Below are 22,452 nucleotides of genomic sequence, written 5' to 3'. Positions count from 1 at the left end.
CAACTCTGGTAGAATCAGGCTCAATATCAGTCGCTCCTATGATCGGTGTAGTCATGCCAATACCAGCGGCAAAAGGCAAATTCGTTGGGGTCGCAAGAGCATGATCACCTGTCGGAGGTGGGGGATCTACTCGAATCTCATCGATTGGGTCTGCAAATCTAGCCATTCGACCTCGTCCACGGCTAGTTCGACGTCCACATCTAACACTCATTTTGGTAGATCTCTAGTTTACTACAGAAGATAAAACTTAGGGTTAGATAAGCACTTGGAGTATCTAACACAATTAAAACTGTAAAAAATTTAAGACATGGCCTTAGCAACTTATTTTGTAAAATATTTCAAAACCGTATTTTCAATTTGGACTCATACACAGTCCGAGGTTTAAAAACCAAAAGCTCTGATACCAATTAAATGTAACCCCCTAGACCCGACCTATGCATTTCGACTAAGTCTAGTGGATCACGTTCATGATTCTTAAAGACATTTTTCCGAAACAGTTATTCTATCAACGAAAAATCATATTTATAAATGACATTTATGAAATTATAATAAATTATACTATAAAAAAACCAACTCATAATTATGAGAAAAATAACAATTTAATTAAAACATGTATTTAAAAATTCAAATTATAATAAATGGATATAAATTAGCAAAAGGAGTACTCATTATAAAATCCAATACTTTTAAAATAAGGCTCATGTTACCATAATAGAGTCAACTTAAAAGATAAAACATTACAATACGATATACTTCAAGAGATATGTTGATCCTCCAAGTGCTTGATCCGAGTATCTAACCAACAGTATCTGAAAGGGGAAAATATTTTCGAAAAGTGAGCTAGGCTCAGTATGTCCCAATAGTACAATAAAATCATAGTAAGTACAGTAATTGAGTAATAGTTCAGAAATTCATCATCAAACCATAATGAAGTTTAACTTTTGAAACTCGTAATTTAAAACCCTTCTCCTGTACACCATCCGCAATTCCCCATAACTGCGTCCATAGGACTTACCTTAAGCACACAGCAGAAAGGAAGCCAACCTAAAGATAGGCTTTGAGGCCTGTATCCTTAAGTCCGTAGGGCTTACCCTAAGCACACAACAAAGGGGACCAACCTAATGAAGCATCTTGAGGCCCATGGGCCTACCCAAGAGTCACATTAGGTCCATAAGGTTTACTAGCGGGATCAAAGCTGTACCTCCGTAATGCAATCCAACCCAAAATCATTATTTTAAAAATACTATTTATGCAGTAAGCATAATTTCATAATCAATGTTATCATATACCAATGAAAACCAATCATATATCAGTCATATTCCATAAACCATCACCAGTAAATAGGTGGATTAATAAAACATTAAACCATAGCTTTCAATGTACCATATTTTAAAACATATAAAACAATCAAGTAATGCACAGGGAACACACCTCGATAATAGGTTCAAATAGTAGATCTAGTGATTGCTGACCTCGCCACGCTCTGCTACTGTTTTCGAACCTAATCCATAATAATACTATATTACTAATGAGTAACAAAATTAATTTCTGAAATCATAAAATTTACGGGTGAATACTGGCACACGCGGCTTAACTGATCTAGAGGAGCTGGGTCGAGCTGTCGAACGGTCAGGAGAGTCTCTTGTACCTTCAAACATTAATAATTTATCAGTCCCAAGTCTTACTCAACCATTTAAAGCTTAAACTCTTTAGTACATAAGCATTTTTTGGATTTGACTATCAATTTGAAGGCTTTCGAGTCTGAATTTGATCAAACGGAGTGCGGAATCGGAATCAGGGCGTCGAACAACATAAAGTATGACTTTTCGAAAATTCAAATTCTTGGTCAAAGTCAACGGGTTTGACTGATGATTTGGAGGCCTTTGAGTTTAAATTTGAAAAAACGGACTTCGAAAACGGATTCGGCACGTCGAAAAATGTCAGAATAGGTATACTCGAACAAAATCAAAGGTCGTTTAATGGCCGTTTAAAGCCGGTCAAAGGGGTTCAATAGTCCACACTCAAAAATTCCCAAAATGTCACCTTTTTTCAAAATAATTCCCAAAATGTCATCTTTTTTAAAATAATTCCCAGAATGTCACCTTTTTCAAAATAATTCCCAGAATATCACATTTTTCAAAATAATTCTCAGAATGTCACTGGGTCGGGTCGGGTCAACGGTCGAGTCGGTCAACTGATCGGGTCAGACCGGTCAACCCGATTCAGACCGGTTTCGACTGATCAAACCGGTCAGAACATCATCCAGCCATTCGCATCTTTCCCCATGCGTAGGGGCGGCGCGTGAGACCTCTTCCGGTCTCCAAAAATTCCAGCAAAAATTTTAAAAATTATTTTAAGCGATTTTGAGTCACTTACCAACATCGGTTCAAATTTTTTAACGGTGGAGAGCTCGATTTCAACTCGGCCGAATCTTTGACCGCTCTACCTCCCACACGCGCCGCCGCCTACGGAGACAAGGACGACACCGTCAGACTCGGAACGACACCAGGAACACGATGGTGCGGGAGGTGTCGAAAACCGATCAACGATCGGAGATGAATTTAAGATTTTCCCGGCGATGGTACTAAAAAAAACGTCGATACTTTGACTCGAAATTCACGGCGTTTGGCAGCGTTTCGCTAAAATTGGTTTACTAGGTTTTGTTCACGGGTCGACGATGAATACGATGGTGGTTTCAATTTTACGATTGGAAGTCGGACGGCGTCGGAATTGAGCTTGAAAGTAGAGGTACGGGAGGAAGAAAGTTTTTGTAAATAAAGCATGTGTTTTCTGATTTCAATCAGAAAACACGCTTATAATATAAACCTGTCGATATTTCTTGGAAGAATTCAGGGCTTGGTCCCTAAATTTCCTTCAACTTTTAAAATAACCTATAAGTTTTGAAAATTTTTAATTTAGTCACTAAATTTTACCAAATTACACCGATTTAAATATTTTTTTTCGGGTTGTTACATAAAAAATGACTCTTCAATTGTAATGTCCGTTGTGTGCGTCTAATTCAACGTTTAATGGTCTTGTACTTGCTTATTGATCTCGGTAATGCTCCCAATCCTTGATTCGGATTTGGGGTGTTACAACTTCGGTCAAAAATTACTAGTCTGACTGATCTCACCCTCTTATCAGATAATATAAAAGAGAAAGCTTCAACTTTCCAATGTCCCTGGTGGATGAAAGAAACATGGTTTAAAGGAAATACCAAATGCAACAAATAAAGATGGGCTAGGTGAATTTTAGAAAGAATAAGCAAAATTAAATGAAACAAATTTATTTAATTTATAAATATTAAATGAAAAATTAATCATTTTTAATATGCCACATGGTAGTTAGCAGAATATGACGCATGCCAACCACGACGTGTTAACATATAATCCTCAATACTTGTACATATGCATTTATAGAGGCTTGAACCTAGGACTCTTGTATGGAGGGGGCATCAGGTTAAGTATTAAAATAAAACCTCCATAAATTTAATATTTACTACAGTTATTTTTTTTTTTTTTTTGCCCTATCCAATTATGCGTGTCACTATTATTTGGATAGAAAATAAATTCAACGAAATAATTTAAAATTTCTAAAGAAAACCTCCAATCAAGTGTTGATACGTGTTATCATCATATGTTGACACATGTCACCTACTAATTGAAGAGTTAATCTATTAAACTAAATTAAAATTAAGACCTAATTGATTGAATATACAAGTATTAAGGGTCAAATATGTAATTATATCAATTTTGTTAATTGTCACGTAAACACATCTGTTAAATGTTAACGATAGATGACTATATTTAAATCAATTAAATAGTTAAGTGGACATATTAACAAAATTTTAAAAATGGTGATGATATCAACATCAATCCTATAATTATTGACATAAACCCCATAGTTAAGTGATCATTTAAGTAGTTTACCGGTTAACAATTCGGTAAACAAAGTATAACAAAACGATAATATAAATAGTTAAAATATAAATTTTTAAAATTAATAATAGAAGTGATCATTCTTATAGTTTTCCCAACTACTAATTAATAAACCCACCAATTTCTACTGGTAAGGAGAGATATATATTGTAGCTACGAGAATATTACCCACATTAAAAATTGTTATACGACTTTTATTAATTATCATAATTCATCAAAAACTTACCAAAAATGAACCTTTTGAATCTGATTTGAAATAGCAATTTACCTATGTGTGTGCGTTGCAGATAAGCAAAGAGTAAAATTCGTCGGAGACCAAAACGTTGGTTCGGAAATTTGTGTTCTCAAGACAGCTTTAGTTTTCTTTATATACAAGCAGCTGATACTGTCTGCATCCTTAGGAGGGTAAAAAAAGGGCAAAGTTATTGCTAAGTTCTGTATGTATGGGTTATAAACAGATGGAATGTGGGTTTCTCCCACTAAGCCTCCAAGGAAGTTACATTAGCTAGTGAACTGGTAAACAGTTTTACAATATTCATGTAATGTATAAACAAACCTTGGACCATCACGACACTATTTGTCATGGAATCCCCCAAACAATAGGAGGGAAGTATCCACTCGATTGCTTTCCGGGAAGAGCTGCTCGGTTTTGGTAACAGACTTTGAATTCCATCCTGCTCCTGGGAACGAGAGGGAAAGGGATAGGGAGGCAGATACATCATCCACCTCTTCCTTTCCTGTTACATTACCCAGATTGTCACTTTTATCTGCTGTGGAAACAAAGAAAGGTAGGATCCCCTTGTTTGGTGGTCTCATCTCAGCGCCCAGAGCAAGCTCGAGATTCGGGGAGGGATCAATGACTCTGTCCTCATCCTTAATCGGCAGAAATTCCCTTGCACGATCTGAAACCACGGGAAAGAAGAACCTTTCTCTGCTTCCCGTGCCGTCCTCGGGGATAACTTTTTCTTTGTAAGCAATGTCACATCTTTTCTCTTCAACAGAAGACCTATAACACAGACCATGTCTACCAGATGCTGCACTATCACTAAAACTACCTTCATCTATAGCACTGTTATATTGGTATATTCTGCCGAAACCAGTCTTCAACCTTTTATTATCACTTCCTCCATCCATAGAAACACTCTTTGCTTCACTCCACGGCATTCTTTCACTTGCATCGGTAGACATTTCTGGGACAGGTACGGTAAGATCCAAGTATGGGCGTTTCTGATGATTCGACTGCCAACAGTTGTCTCTCTTTGAATATGCATTTACATCAGCAGCACATCCAGCATCCCTAGACTCCCTGTTTTTAACAGACTCTCCATCAATTTTTCCCATAGTAACTGCCTTTGGGTTTTGAGTAGGGTGATCCTTTAAAGATGGATGATCTTCTTGTACATGTACATCCTCTTTCTTAACTTCGATCAACAGGATATTGGTTTCAGAAACTTCAAGGCAAGGTTTGAGTTCTGTGTCTAATCTACAATCTGGAACTTTGCCATCCTCCTACAAAATAGTGCCAAAGTCAACATTCAGGGCAAGGAGTTTGTCTTTTCCTGTTTGTCTAATAAAAAACAGCAACAAGTTTAAAATAGAATACACAAATCAACTGGAAAATCATAAAAATATTAGCGTCTTTCAACCAATCCCCGTACTCCCCACCTCAAAAATGTCCAAATGCACGCACAAACAAAAACAATAGTTTTCAATGATTACTAGTCCTTGTGTGGGAAGAATGAAGGGCTACAGACATTGTTTATCATGTCGATGAAGGTCGGAATCAGAAATTATCTGGCTCGGTAACATCACTCAGAATCAAAAGAACTGCTATCCAAAGCATCTTTTTTCCCATACTAATGCCTTAGATTTTGCGGTTTAATATTCTTAAACACCAATCTCACACAGTGACAACATACATTAGATAATAAGAACACATCAACACAAGCTTAAAATATATCAGTAAGTCCTACAATAAGCATCTAATTGGTTACAGATAACGTAAAAGAAAGAAAATATTTGAAAATAAAACACTGATTTGAGCAAAGTGGCTCAACAATTCTGAAGAAGCATTTAACCAATTTAACGAGGTCTCTGTGCAATTCTAAAAAAGCATTTAACCAATTTAACGAGGTCTCTGTGCAATTCTAAAAAAGCATTTAACCAATTTAACGAGGTCCACAGAGAATACCCATGATAACCACTGCCATAAATGGAAACATTGCAGTTAATTTCCTCTCTTTTTTTTATATCTGGTGAGTAGGATGACAGCAAAGGGAAAAACATGCAAAGTCCAAATAAACGTCCAAACATTGATTCAAGAAAAATGAACAAATATACAGCCAGATATTGTACCCATGCACCAACAACAGGATAAACAACCACCATTTCATCCAAAAACCATCATCCAGTAGAAAAAGGTTGCCTTATGCCCAGGCAAGCTTTGTCTTAAATCAATAAACAGTTGAGGCAACACCTGCATCCCATTTGTAGCAAGAGAGATTCACATTGAAAGATAAGAACATAGAAAACAGATACGCAACAGCTATCCATGAATGCATAGGATTTGACTTCAAGTTGACTTATTAAAGGTTGTGCAAAGTAATAGCAGGTAACAGCACCTGGTGAAATTTTACTTTGGGCCTCTCAAATATTTAAAAGATTAGAATTTACACAAATTAACCTTGCAATAAATTTTAACAGCACTAAAATTAGAGAAGAAAACCAACAACATTCTTCGACAAACTAAAAACTAGATAGAATCAGAGTGATCAATGTGTAAATCTATAAGCATTTTGCAACGTAAAATGCGCCATACATTGATTGACAAGCTAGGATGATAACTAGATTCTTATTCTCTTGTGTTGGAATATTATATTTCCTTGTTGACCTCATAATGTCACCATATAAGTAACACTCAAGCTGATTGTGGGGTTGATTAGCAAATAATGGCAAGAAGCAATCAACTTCAGCAACATGAACATGACATTTTTTAACTAGCATGCATTGACAGAAGAACATATTACCAGAGGACTATTGGATTTCATGTCTGGATGAACCTTTATGCTGCCTATTGCATTTCTAGACAAGTACTTGGTGTCAATTTTGCCGTCTTGCTCCTCCAAATTTGCTTTTATTCCCACATATGTGTTCTCAATAGAAGAGACCTTGTAATCACCAACTCTTTCTGTTGAGATATATATCTTTTTAACAGAACTAGTTACTGCTACATTGCATGAACTACCATATGTTGAATCATTCTCTGTGGGCCGACAGATATCAGTAGAGCTCTCTCCATCCAAACGTACCATACTTGCATTAGGAATGCATACACTCTTGGAGGAACTTGATCTTCTTCCTTTGAAAACACCCCAGAGGAATAATAAGGTATTCCACACTGCAAAAAATAAAGCACAAATTTTATCATCCAAATTTTGTTGCAGTCCTGTTAAGTGCAACTTCAGAGTCAGGAAGCAGGCAAAACATTACCAGCAACTTTAAGATTAAGAAGAGGTCAATGATATACAAAAAATCAGAGTTCTAAAATGGTTATGAGTTGAAATATGTTAAAATAATTTGATATGTAAGAACTTCCGCATAATGTCACATCCTGAAGGTGGAATGGTAGGTTTTATTTCTTCCCAACTCATTTAGGATTAAGAAGCAATAGATTCTGACTTAGGCTAATTCAGAAATAGGAAATCTCACATTTAAGACCACTAAACAGACTATTAATTCCAAGAAAACCATCTAAATAAAACAGAATGAAGTAGCTCACCAGACCTTCAATTAAATATATTTTGTAAGTGGTGCCATTTCTGTCAATGTTGTCGAACAAAAACCAAAAAGTAAAATGACAAAAAAGTGTGCTAAAGAAACAGTATCAAACCTACAGAACTGTAAACATGATACAATGAAGCATGCAGCACCAAAGTCGACTGAACAGAAAAAAAAACGCCTGGTAACATTCAGTGTTGCCTTATGCAGAGAGTATTAACAAAAAAACACGTAATCAACTTGTTACACTTGCACATCCTACTAAAACACATTTGATCCAATTATCATACTTAGGAATAAAGAGATGCCGCTTTTTTCACATACACTGCTTTTTACCTTGCTATGGCATTATGAACTTGTGACTCATCCAGTTGTTTTAAAGCTTTGCATTTAACAGGGGAAATATACAAAGTGTTATTCTTAACAAAAAAAAACAACTGTGTTTTTGGCAAGTATGCAAGAAGCAAAAATCACAATCAGTTCCCAGGACTATGCTTTGGCAGTACGTAAAGAAACACAATTTGAGGTGCAAACAAGCATATACTTTCATCCTCACCTCGTGAATCTTGGGTCAAATAATATATAGCCTACCGAAAAGGAAAATTACAGGGTACCAAACTTTATTTAAACACCTCTATTTTATAACAAGCCTTACGCTGACAATTTTGAGGAAGTTGGGTGGATGGGAATATCAGGAATTCAACATCCTCAAAATCTCCTTTGAGGGCAAGGTCGTTCTTGACCATGTTATCCAAAAGGACCTTGTAGTACTTCTCATAACTGCAACATAACCAGAAGAAATGAGAAATTCCATCAATGATCAAACCAATAAAAAAATGAGAGAGGAAGACAGGTGGACAGGGAAAAACAAATTGTACTTATATCTACCTTTCAAGGTCCTTGGCAAAGAAGTATAGAGCAATATTATCTTCTTTAGGCCCACCATTATGAAACCGTGTAGGCCAGGTGCTCAAGCGAGGCACTTCATTCAAGGGGATTTCGAGGGGAAAAGTGTTGACAACTTCAAGCACTTTAGGTGATGCAAGGGTTGAAAGATGGGCTTGAATTCCACCACAAAACTCAGGAGTTTTTCCCATTTTATACACCTGAAAAGCCCCCCTGTATGAACACAGAATCACTCTCATTAAAGAAACATCTCAGGGCATGGCACGCTGCAACAACACATGAAAATCCACCAAAATAGAGAGCATCTTCTAAAAAAATAAAAGAACAGAAAAAAGTTCAATTGAAGGAGAAGAATCCTACTGCCAGATGTATTCATGTTCTGGGATGGCTAACATCTTTGAGACAGCAGACTCTGCAACTAAAGCAACTAAAGGAGGCGCATCGCCAGCAGGAGAAATTACAGCATCAGTAGGATGTGAATTAATCAACTTCATATTACCAATGGAAGCCTGATTATGAAGATTGGTTTGGCTTTCATGTGTACCTTCAACAGAAATCATATTCTTCGTCTTCACAGAAACTGATGATGGATCTTGAGAAGTTCTTTCACATATTCCTGGCCTCAAGCGAATAGCTGCTTCAATTGCAGCTTTCAACTTATTGCCTTTATTAATCTCCTTTCTTAAATTTCTTGGAGCAGACAAATCAGCTCCAGAAGCCTGAGAAACTGAACAATATTCAGGTGTATGACCCATTCTCTCACTCTGATTGGTTGAAGACAGCCCATCTGATATAATTCCATCAATATTACTAGGTTGCCTCTCAGCTGTCCATGAAGAACTTGATGAGGGTTCCTCCTTCAGTTTAACTTGGTTTAACTTCTGTTCAGAAGAAATGCATCCATTCGCGGATGGAACTCCTGAATCTACAAAGTAAAAGAATGCTCTTAACTGGTTAAGATCAGCCAAAAGAAAATAACAAAGATGAGGTAAAAACAGAATATTCTAGTCTAAGTGAACTCTAAAAGAAAACAAAATGTTAGCAGTCTAGATTGCTGGTTGATCTTGATAACATACTTGGTTTTCCATCAGACCGGACAGACTTAGTATCTCTGTTGTTGCTTGCAGATGAATGAGAAATTGTGTCTGCATGAGGGGTCAGTTTCTGATCAACTTTAGGCGTGAAGACACTAGAACAAGAGCGATCCAGCTTCAATAAATTTTTCCTGTCTAATGATATCTGTTCTTTAACTTGCTTTAATCCCTTCAGATCTTGGACAGGAGGATATTTAGATGATAGCATTTTATACTTTGATTCCGTGGTATTTAGTCTCCCTGAGTTTATGGATTTAAATGACATGGATTTCCCTATAACTCTAGAAGCTTCCTCCTTGTTATAAAGTGATTCATGTTGTCTAGAAATTTTCTGTTTTTGAAGTGCAATTTCATCTACAAGCTTCACTTTGGATTTGGAATTCAAGGCATTGAATGAATTGGATTTCAGTAAGGTACCTGCATCAAATACAACAGTATGCCAATGTTGATGTCAAAAAATGCATGGCAAATATTTTAGCCAATAAATCAAACAACTTACGCCTTGGTGATTGCAGCCTTGGACCAGAAATAGGAGAGCACACAGTTTCCAGCATGTCATTACCAGAATGATTGCCAAGTGAAAGTTTCGGAGATGACTTCACTTTCCCCTTGTCCAAGTTCTTGAAAGAACCCTCTCGAGACAAAGCAGGTACTTTACTGGGGCTCAATGATTTTGTTGATCCCATATTTGGTTCAACAGCACTCTTTTTTGGAGCTGAAGCACCCTCTAGATGTTCTGCATCTCTCTTACCTAAGATTTGTGTAGATAAGCCAAGTTTGTTTGCCTCTTTTCCCTCATAACCTAGACCTTGAAAATTCAATTGTAAAAGGTCAGTACATGCTCTGATCATTTTGCCATTTTTTCTCATCTGTTTGATAACTAACCTTGCTTTTGGCTTTTAGTTTCCTCAGCCAGCTTGCATTCTTCACAAAGCCAATCACCTTCAGGAACTTTCTGAAGCATTTCTTGCATACAGTATCTAATCAATAGCATTAACAATGTTAAAATTTACCAATGAATATAGCATGCAGATGAGAATTAAATAGAAATGCCATAAAATCAGCTGACAAACATAAGGATAAAGGGATGTATATGCTTACGTGTGCTCCGCACCATCAGCGCACTTGCTGCATATTGCAAGCAAATCTTCTCGGCCAGCATCCCCACAAATATCGCACACCTTAACCTATTCGAGACAAATTGGCCAAACAAAGAAAAGATAAATCAGCAAACTATTGATATAGAAATAAGTATTAATAATTTTTAAAAAGAATAAATAAAAAATAGATCTAGCAGTCCTACAAGGAAAAGAAAAGGGAATGCTTCTCTTTAATAATATAATTTGACCAAATCCAGTTTATTATTCTTAAACCATTTTGACAATGACCTGTAAATTCATTTTCAATGTAACACCACCTAAAGGATTATAGGATCTGAGCAGGATCCATAACCATAAAAAAGGTTCAAGAATAAAATTATCACTATCTTCATTCTCCTAGTGATGGCACCTCCAGTTGTACTGCAAAGGAAAAAGCAAATAAAATGTAGTATCTTTAATATCTTTCCTCCTAAATTAATTACATTAAGCAAAACAGACAACATCCACAATTTAAGTCCTAAAAGATATAGTGATAATCAGTCATGCATGCACATCTTCATTAGACAATTCAGAAAGAACAAAATAAAATTGCTTACATCATGTTCAAGAGCAATGGATTCACAACTCTCATCTCCAGAAGCAGCTTGCAGCGACTCCAGCTTGCCAGGCAATTCAACCAACTCATTCGACCCACCGTGCTCATCTTCATTCAAGCTTTTACCAGCTTTATCCAGCGGTTCCCCATCAATATCTGCTTCTGATTTCACATGGATTTTGGTAGAAGTCTCAGAACCGACTCCAACAGCACTCTCGTCACTTTGGATCCTCAGTGAACCACCACCAACATCTACCTCATTTACTGAAGGAAGTTCAGACAGTTCTATCTTCTGGGAAGAGAGCACTTTTCCAGATCCTAAACTACAAAGTGACACTGAACTTCGAGATGAAATCTTACTGTCTAAATCCTTGTTACAATAACTGAAAACTGCTTTTGCATCGCTGGCTCTACCAGCACATGAAGAACTATCATCATGGCCTTCGGTACCTCTGGAGCCATCATACTTGTTTGAGAAGGTTCTCAGAATCCCGACATCTTCTGACGTATCAGATGGCCTTGCAGTTGCTTTACTCTCTACTTTTTCAGAGTAAGAATCATGACTTGAATTGACACTCAGTAAATTGCTTGCTTCACTGTGAGTACACTGTAAGCTGTCACTTTTTTTATCCTCATTGATAAAATATTGATTTGACACAGCAGCACTATCATTTTCATCAGAGAACTCATTCTTCTTCAATCCCATTTGAGATACATTAAGGTGCATACAAGATGAACAAGGAGCAGAGCACACGTTGCAGTTTCCAGATTCTCCTTTTGTATTAACTTTTTGACTCGAGGAACACCTAATTAATCTTTTTAGAGTTTTAGGTGGTACCTAAGAAAAATGAGCAACGTTAAGCAGGGAAAAGAGGGGGGAAACAGAACACTAGATCTATGCCTTTAAACAGATTTGTTAACGACTTTTCATCCAAAGAAAATATAATTAATACAAATCTGTTAGCAAAATTGATTCAATCATCAGATAAGATAATATTCAGAGGCTCTGCTTTCTACTTAGGCAAAAGAAAGGCATGAATTAGCAAGACAAAAAAAATAAAGAAGAGCTTAGTAGCCTAGAGATAATCCAGAAAGGTGAAATGAGGAATCAAATAAAGCACCAATCCGATCCTTAATGGTTCCAAGAACCGAATAAAATAGCAGGTTTTTTTAAGATAAAGATGAATTCTGGGTAAACAACTGGCAACTTGAGATGCTTACAAATAGAACAAGCAATATTTTAAACACAAAAAAAAGGATTGCCACAAAAATTATATAATAATTTCTATACTCCATCTTATATAACTGGACATATGAATATAAGGATTTTGAAGGTCTGTAAATTAGATACCATCAGTACTTACATTAATGCAACAAATATCAATCTAAATGTTACTCAAGCTTCATTTATGATTTGATACCTCTTCGGACAAGAATGTAAGAGTATGAATAGCTGAACAGACTAAGAGGCAAATAAGCTTAAGATATTTGATAGGTCCATCAAATAGGACAACAGAAGCCATTATATAGTGCATAGGGAAATTACTTCAGCCTCATCTTTCACTTTAGTACTTTACCCGTTCCTGTTTGGTTTTGGATAAGTTTTTATCAAATTTAAGCAATCAATTTATATGCAACCTAGCTTTACTTGGTGCAACATAACTTTCATTATTCTAATAAGATTTTCCCTTCATATCATGTCCTAATAACATCAACAAATAAAATCCTATGTGAAGCACATTCTCCAAGTCAACTTGCAACTGCAATCATAACATCTCCAACCCGGCATCATACATAGTGCATGGTATTTCAACTTCAAAATAAAGATTCCTTCCATTTCCAGTAAAAATAAGGTCAGCCTCTTACTGCATTTCCTTGATATATCGTACAATGGCTTCAATTCAACAAATCCAGAGAAATTATAGCTCTTCTTCAAAATTCAACTTATATTCGCAAGCTTCGGAGCCCAGACTACTGTTGACTCCACATGAAAATCAAGATGTTTAAGCAACAGCAAAACTAAACTTTTATCCTCATACAAAATAGTCAAAGCTGACAGTTTTAACCCTGCAGTGCATGATTGCTACAATAAAAATAGAGTTGTCATTTGTTATTCTCTGTTACTGAATAATCCTATAGAACACCCAATGTCCTCTGTCATTACCTCCTCCTACTGCAAACTTATACTCATCCTGTTTCACTCACAATAATTCAAGTTCAGCTTTCATGGCATGTGATAACCTCATACATTCACTTAAAATTGGCAATAATTTAGTCATGCAAGTCACCAGACTAATCTCTGATTGATTTCAGCAACCAAGCAACAGCATCAGACCCCAAATGGCTCAGAATTCAATCAAAATCAGCCTGAATCGTCAGCAGTCAGATCTTGACAGCTGAATAATACTATGAGTTGCATTAAGGAAAATCATGGCCTTATAAAGACTGATTTCAGCAGAAAGTAATTTCTTAACAACTTGAATATACTTTTATAACAGGCTTTGAAGTTGTATTATTTCATCTCAAATTGGCCCGAGTTCTAAAGACCTTGCAAATGAATTAACATTTCTGGCTCAAAATAGAATAGACATGTATTAACCGTTGTTTTCAATATTATGCACTATACACTTCATTGAAATTAGCCCAAGTTCCTAAATTCTACCTTTTTTTCAATTTTGATGATCTAAACAACCCTCCCTCTTGATAAGAAAGCACATGAAAAAGATCTGAACATGCTGCTTGCAAAGCAATAATGAAAACTTCAACTCTTTTATCAGATATATAGCACCATCGAATCTAATATTATCAAGTTCAGCTAGAATCAACTTCATTTTTTAGCTACTTGGTATCAATAATTCAAAACATTGCCTAATACTAGCAGTAATTTGTAAGACTCATTACTAGATCAAATTCAGCCTTACAAGTGTCAACAACGATAATTCATAGTACTGCATTCATGGTGACAAATTTACATAACTCTTAATTAACCATATAATACAGCAACAAAAAGTCCATACGAATATTCACAAAACATAAGTTACAAATTCAAGAGAATCATTATTTCATAATCACAACATCTGAATCAAGGAATTGAAAATTTTACCATGCATAATTTTTTATACAAAATAATTAACTCTCGTTACAACTGTAGTAAGGGTTATTACTTAAGTAAACCACTAACACTTTAGAACACATTTTTCCTCACTGAAATTTAATTGTGCAAAAGATTAGCATTATCTTGGCTGTAAAAAAAATCTACAAATACATACAAATTAAAAATAGTAATAAAGCAATGAAGGGCCATATATTCCAATGGAAAAGGCAGCTTCAGATAAATCATTTGACCCCACAACGGGAGCCATATATGCTGAGTATATATTAATTCATTTCTAAAGACAGGTGCATGCATGCAACGCAACAAATTTCAACTCAGAACTAAGAGAGAATTGAGAAAACGGGAAAGATGAAGGGAATACATTTGTGACCTTAGCTTGACATATTTTAATCCAGCATAATCAGGAAACAGGAGACAAAAATATACGAAATAAGAATATTTTCTTGAATTCCACTTTTAAATTATTCCTCGAAAAGCACAATAATTTTCTATTCTAGTCATCCCCTTGCCCATCTATCTTTTCATCCTTCCAGTTTTCAACACTCTTCACCGAGAAAGTTTCTGAAGTTTAACATAAAATGCGAAGTGGTTTCTTTGTACCAATAAACAGATGTTCTTCCATCTTTCAATTTAAGACATTAGACTACATTGATAATGAAGGAAAAAATGCTATTTAAGAAAAGTATTCAAGGATGCAAGGCACTAACACTAGAACCTTAACATGAAATTGCAAGGCACAGAAAGGTGATGCAATATGTGTATGTGCTTAAGCCTTATAGCCTGCTAACATACAAAACATGCAATATTTACTATCATTTTTGGTAAATATGCAACATTTCTATATGGTCCAAAGTTTGTTGTTGAATGTTTAAAAAATGAGAAGTGGATTGTTCACAATGTCCCTTTTTTAACTATCAAAGTAAAATTAATAAAAACATTATAATAAATGAAATGCTAGAGAGCTTCAATCAAGCAAGCTTTTTATGCCCGTTTCCCTACAAGAAAGCGCACTTAGGCACACACCAAGTGTGTACCTGATCAAATGCACCTAGCTAAAAGGTGTTTAAGGCACTTTCATTATCTACTGCAATGTTGCAGATCCTAGGCCCAAGCGTTGACAACACTGGTTTAAAAACACATATTCCAGACCTTGTTCTCACCATATTCTTCCGATGCCTCTGATCCATGTCATCAGCAGGAACTTGTGTGAAATAAGTCCCTCTCAAAGCAGACACGATCTATAAAGCACATCAAACTGAATGAAATAAGCATCATTAAACAAAACCCAGTAAGTATAATCCATTGCACAAAAAACTGTTCAAGTTTAGTAACATGATAACATCTAAAAGAACATAATAGCAAAAGCTTGCATCTTAACCCTCACATAGAGCCATGCTATCCAGCACAACTAAACACAACCAAAGAAACAAATCCAATTTCCAACGTTCCTAACCCTAATTCCCATCCCAGCATAGGCCATCCAACATTTCATGATATGCAACAACAAATCTCCACATATTACCCGTGTAAGTCTAAGGAATCATAAGTTCTAAGGAAAACACTATTAATTAAAATCAGAAAAAAATGAAAAGAATACTCAAATGCTTCTGATTGATAAAACGGATGAAAGCCTAATAAAGAGCTAATTTGACATTACATGCCTCTGGCTCAGTGTCTAACTCGGTCGAATTGTAAAGTTCTTCAACACGCCGCTCCTTCCGCCTCACTACAACAGCTGCTGCTTTCGCCGCTGCTGCCATCGAGGACGCAAACCATCACAATGCAAATTGAACATCAAACAAAGTCCTCTCTTTCACTCTCTTATATATTCCCCTTCCGTCTCTCCTCCCACTTTACTCACTAAAAGAAACGTTTTCTACTCCGATTTCCAATTTCAATCTCAATCCCCAATTTATACTTCAAATTTCCTCCTGTTCTCTACAAAATAAAATTAAAATAAATCTGATAGCCGCAAAATATACATGAAAATAAATCAACAATCTTTTCACTCTAGGTTTTCCTTTACTTTTTCACTCGTTCATCTGAAAAAGAGATCTTGAAATTTTTGTAAACGAATCATTCTTCTCTAATCAGTAAAAACAGAGAATGAAATTGTTAAAGAAAATAATAAATAAAATTATCTTACCTCTCTTTTTCTCTCTTTTCTATCTCCTCCGCTTATGAATTTTAGCTCACTCGTAAATTGAGGGCAAAACCTCTGTCCTCTCTTCTCTTCTATTGGTCTCTTCTTAAATATTTTCTCGAAAATTTCGTAAAAAAAGTTATTTCTAAACTCTCTTTCAGATTCAGTGCTGCAATTTAAGTACAACTTATTTTCCCAATTCTTTTTTTCTTTTTTGCTTTAAGCTGCGGGGAATGGAATATAAGCCAGTTGGAAGGAAGACGTGATTGTCTCATCGCACGTGCGAATATGGGATTGTGTTATTCAGGCATGAACGAATGGCGATGTTTACACGTGTGGTATTATTTAGGTGTGTTTGGTTCACAAAATATAAAATTACTAGTATGAATAAAAGATTATCAGGAAATAGAATTATTGATAATGTTATATTTTGTGTTTGGTTGATTTAGCAGGAATGTAAGATCACCGTATTTGGTTAAAAGAATAAAAGATTATTGGGATGTATATTTGATCAATTTATTTTTTATTATATATTTATTTTTTTAACAAGTTTGAAAAATATTTATATATTTTCTTTAAAAATATAAAAAGGTTTAATGAAAGTGTAAAATTTTATTGTAACTCCTGAACTTCATATAAAATTTTAAGTATATACTTTTTTTGTAAATCTAAAATAATTTAAGGATAAATATATAATTTAAGGATAAATTTATAATTGAACGTTCGTAGAATTTTTATTATTCAATAACAGAAGAATGATATTTTTGAAGAAAAAAAATTAAGGGTATTTTAGTCTAAAACGCCGGTAATCTAATAATACCTAAAGAAATGGGGTAATGACATTCTCAGTAATACACCCCAAAAAATCTACTATTGGTAATAAAACATTACCAAAAATGAGATTCTCAACTAACCAAACATGAGAATGTGAATTTTATTCCTATGGGAATTTCACATTTCCTGAACCAAACAACCCCTAGTTTATGCCTTTACACATGGGATTGAAAGAGATGGTTACTTGCTATCTTGCACCAATTAGGGATGGCAACGGGCCGGGTTTGGGCCGGGTATTGATCCCTCATCCCCATCCTCATTTAAAAAATCCGTACCCGTCCCCGCTTAAAAAACCACGGGTATTTAAACGGGGATCCCCATCGGGTAATCGGGGAAAACCGTGGGAAAACGGGTATTCCCGTTTAGCATAAACGGTTATTTAAACGGGTATCAGGCAGGGTATATATATATATTTAAATTAAATATATAAATATTATATATATATATATATATATATATATTAATTTAAATTAAATTTATTAATATTATATATATATATATATAAATAATTATTTTTAATATTTATCGGGTCAGATATCGGACCAGGTATCAGGCCGGGTAATCGGGGCGGGAATTACCAAACTCATCCCCGTCCCCATCCCCATTTAGCATAAACGATTTTTCTCCGTCCCCGTCCTCATTTAATTCGATTTTCGATTTTTCTAGTCGAGTTTTTTTTTTGCCATCCTAGCACCAATATGTGTCGTGCGCTCTCTATGTTTCGTAATCAGGGCTTTCCTTAATTAATTTCCACCTTTTCTCTTATTAATGGTCAAAAACATGAATGTTAGAATAGAAGGAAAGTTAACGCGTCTGTTTGCTCTGTGACGAGTATTATAATTTAAATTTATTATTTATAATCATCTATATTCATTTATTATTTTGTAATTATTTATATTTAATTTATTAATTATTTTAAATTAAATCTTATAAATATAATATAATTTTTTCAATTTATTTTATTTATAATATTAAATTTGAATCATTGATATTATTTAAAAGATTAGTATTTTAATCTATTAAGTTAACTAGTAGTGGGTAGGGGTGAATAATTGATTGAGTGGAATCGAGTCGAGTCAAAAAAATTCGAGTTATTCAAGTTGACAAGTTATATTTTACAACTCGAACTTAACTTGATATTTTTTCGAGTCGAGTTTAAGAAATACGAGTCGAGTTATTCGATATACTAATTTTATTATAATTATTTATATTATTAAGGAAGGATTTTTTTCTAATTTTTTTATTTTCTCTAACCATTTAAAATATAGAATTTTATATTCTTTTCACATTAAAATGTTATTTAATATATCAAATACAATCTAAAATTATGAAATATATTCATAATATTATATTTTAAAGAAATTATTTTGAAGGTAAAATATTGAAGAGTATAAAGGAATCAAGAAATTGATGTGAAGAAATAATTTGCAACAAAAAAATTGTAGTCAAAAGACCAAATTGAGTAAAATACAAAGTTAAGGGACTAAATAAAAAAAGAGATTACATTTTTAGTAAAAAAGTAAGAATTGAAGTTACATATGTATTCTATTTTAGTATATGAGCATGTGGTTCAAATTAGGTTAAAACGGACTCAAAATAAATGATGAATTCAAGAAATAAGGAAATTATAAAAAAAAATGAGGGACTAAATTGAAAAATAAAAAAATTGTTATAAAAAAGAGGAATTGAAAGTACATATGTATTCTATGATGGTTTAGGAGCATGTAATTCAAATTTGATAAAAAAAAGAGACCTAAAATAAAGGATGAATTGAATATTAAAAAATGAGGGACTAAATTAAAAAGTATAAAAAATTTATCAAAAAGAGGAATTGAAAGTACATATGTATTCTAAAATGTTTTAGGAGCATGTGGTTCAAATTTGGTAAAAAGTGACTAAAATTAAAGGATGAATTGAAGAAATAAGGAAATTATAAAAAGTTGATGAACTAAATTGAAAAATAGAAAATTTGTTATCAAAAAGAGGAATTGAAAGTACATATGTATTCTACGATGATTTAGGAGCATATGGTTCAAATTTGGTAAAAAACGGACTTAAAACAAATGATGAATTGAAGAAATAAGGAAATTATAAAAAATTGAGGGACTAAATTAAAATATAAAAAATTTGTTATCAAAAAGAGAAATTGAAAGTACATATATATTCTACAATGGTGTAAGAGCATGTAATTCAAATTTGGTAAAAAAATAAACTTAAAAAAGGATGAAATGAAAGAATAATGAAATCATGGACTAAATGTAAAACTGTCAAAATACTTAGTCAATTTTTCGGTTTTTCAAGTAACTCAAAATTTTCAAAATTTCAACTGGACTCGAAGTCAAAAATAGAATTGATTTTTTGAGTCGAGTCAAATAACTCGACTCGAATAACTTGAAAAAAAAATTGTTTATTAGTTATAAACAGTAAATGTTATGAATACTATTAATGTGTTAGGTTACGTCTAAAAGATTACGAGAGTTTAAGCTAATAGTCCTTTCCTACGAGAAAAAATAAGTTAAGAACTGAAAATGTTATCAATATATATATATAATAAATACAATTGCACCTAAGAATGTCATGGTTTAGTAAGAAATAGGTCGCGATATGTAATGTTACTATTTTTATTAATAAAATAAGTTTTGCCTAAAATGTTACCAAAGTTTAAGCTGATGGAGCCTTGGACATTCTCACGATAAAAAAATAATTTAAAAGTTGAAAATGTAATGAATATGTATAAGAAATACAATTGCGCCCAAGAATGTCATGGTTCACTGATAAATAGATTGCGATCTGTAATGTTAATGTTTTTATTAATGAATTAGGTTGCGCCTAAAATGTTATCAGAGTTTAAGCTAATGAGGCCTTAGATATTCCCACTAAAAAATAAGTTAAAAGTTGAAAATGTTATGATATATATAAGAAATACGGTTGTGCCCAAAAATGTCATGGGTCATTAATAAATAGGTTGTGATCTGCAAAGTTAATATTTTTATTAACAAAATAGGTTGTGCCTAAAATGTTACCAGAGTTTAAGTTGGTAGGGCTTTCGACATTCCCACGATAAAAAAATAAGTTAAAAGCTGAAAATGTTATGAATATATATAAGAAATATGGTTGCTCCCAAGAATGTCATGGTTCATTAAGAAATAAATTGTGATATGTAATGTTAACATTTTCATAAATAAAATAGTTTGCCCCTAAAATGTTATCAAAGTTTAAGTTGATGGGAACTTAGACATTCCCACGATAAAAAAATAAGTTAAAAGTTGAAAATGTTAAAAATATATATAAAAAATAATGTTGTGCCCTAGTGTAAGGGCTCATACCTTGTCCAGGTGACCGAGCCGGATACTTGAGCGTACATTAGGTTTCAGTCATGTTGGACAGATCAGGATCCATTACGCACATTTTACGGAAGCAAACCATTTAAAATTTATTGAATATTCATCGACATGCAACGTTTAATGTAATTAACATGCAATCGAACTTTCAATTAAACATTCAAACGTTACATTTAAACGCTTATAGGTAATTTATTCATTTCACGTCACATAACAAATCGACAATCAATTCACACAACTAAGGTTACCACAATTTAAACATAATCATAATTGAGCAACACACAAATTTACAATAGAATCGGACATCAAATGCTCACCTAATTGATTATACAAGTTTAGGGACTAAAACATAAATATGCAAAACTTGCATACCAAACAATAGCATACAATTGACCAGTCCAATATGTAATTAAGTATGTTTAAGAGTGTTTACTCGTGTCTCATCAAATTTCGAGCTAAGAGTTGAAGTAATTAAGCATATTGATTTTAGGACCACATTGAAACATTATGGGGTCTAAACAAGACTGACAAACACTTTTGCCCTTCGATGAAAGCAATTCCCCCACTTTTCCTCAAATTCACAGAGAAGGTATTGATCCTTTTCCCCAAGGATGGTTCCCTTTGAAAAGGGATCGATCCTATGTTGGACAAAAACTTTGGGATCGATCATTTTTTAAAGGGATCATTCCTTCCCCCTAAGGAATTGATCCTTTTTCTAGAAAAATGCATAAATCACAAGAACATGCATATTTGGCTTGATAAACAATTACATAAAAGTAATTATAGATTAGGATCATGCTTGGACACTATCCAGCCACTTCATACATGTCAAAACAAAGGTGTACCATGCTTCATAACACAAGTCAACACATTATTCATGGATTTGGCACCAAAAGTTAACAATTACATAAAAGTTCATTTCAAACACAAGTCACCTACTTATTTTTGGCATTTAAGGTCATATCATGCATGCATCCTAAGAGCCTAACAAATTTAGTTTACCAAGTTATAGTTGCCTACGCACTCCAAACACTTCTTTAAGGCCTAAATCAACATTTGAGTATTCACATGCTTTAGTTAAACAAGTTCTTGCATAACATTCTCAAATCAAAAGCTCCCTCTCAACAAATGCATTCCAAAAAAATTACTTTAAGGCTTGACACCTAAAAAAATTGAATTTCAACAAGATGAACAAACATGTTAGTAATATATGAAATTGAATAAATCCAAGCCTATACTATTTTATGCAATATTAACATTAGAAATTAAAGTTCATATGCTTAAAGTTATCCCCAAAAAAATTATGCATTTGAAAAATTGATACCAATTGTTAGAGAGAAATTATTTGCAATAAAACCACTTGCATAAAAATTTAAATTTAAGGTCAAAAGTAAAATTTAAAAAAAAAAACATTCAAAGCATATTTGACCAAAAATATTATGATGAACTAAAATAAAAAAATCATTGAAACTTTAAAATGTTCACCATAACACATTTTAACATACATGAGATTGAAAAACAACATATAATCATTTATGTTCAAAACTCATGCATGCATAAAACAAAATAGGAAACCTATATACAAAAACATTAAGCTTAGAGGTTATCA

General features: G+C 33.8%; 1 protein-coding gene across 6 annotated transcripts; it reads right to left on the bottom strand.

Annotated features, from left to right (window-relative positions):
• Positions 1–4,303: 4,303 nt before the first annotated feature.
• On the bottom strand, positions 4,304–16,878 carry LOC120133579. 6 transcript variants are annotated; one of them, XM_039150142.1, is made up of 13 exons: positions 16,672–16,878; positions 16,183–16,463; positions 15,686–15,780; positions 11,412–12,248; positions 10,817–10,902; positions 10,601–10,695; positions 10,215–10,523; positions 9,698–10,132; positions 8,982–9,546; positions 8,604–8,834; positions 8,371–8,495; positions 6,965–7,335; positions 4,304–5,447 (listed from the first exon to the last, which is right to left on the bottom strand). In XM_039150142.1, exons 3-13 carry the CDS (start codon positions 15,710–15,712, stop codon positions 4,512–4,514), a joined length of 4,017 nt encoding a protein of 1,338 aa, XP_039006073.1. In that variant the 5' UTR covers positions 15,713–15,780; positions 16,183–16,463; positions 16,672–16,878; the 3' UTR covers positions 4,304–4,511. The 6 variants fall into 6 exon arrangements, with proteins under 6 accessions (XP_039006073.1, XP_039006074.1, XP_039006072.1 ...); XM_039150143.1 differs by having other exon boundaries at positions 15,686–15,763; XM_039150141.1 differs by having other exon boundaries at positions 16,187–16,463.
• Between the last annotated feature and the right edge of the window lie 5,574 nt (positions 16,879–22,452).

The sequence above is a fragment of the Hibiscus syriacus genome, unplaced genomic scaffold (assembly GCF_006381635.1).
Source record: "Hibiscus syriacus cultivar Baekdansim isolate YM2019G1 unplaced genomic scaffold, ASM638163v2 tig00110584_pilon, whole genome shotgun sequence".
Taxonomy (NCBI): Eukaryota; Viridiplantae; Streptophyta; class Magnoliopsida; order Malvales; family Malvaceae; genus Hibiscus; species Hibiscus syriacus.
This window is presented reverse-complemented; position numbering and strand designations above follow the sequence as displayed.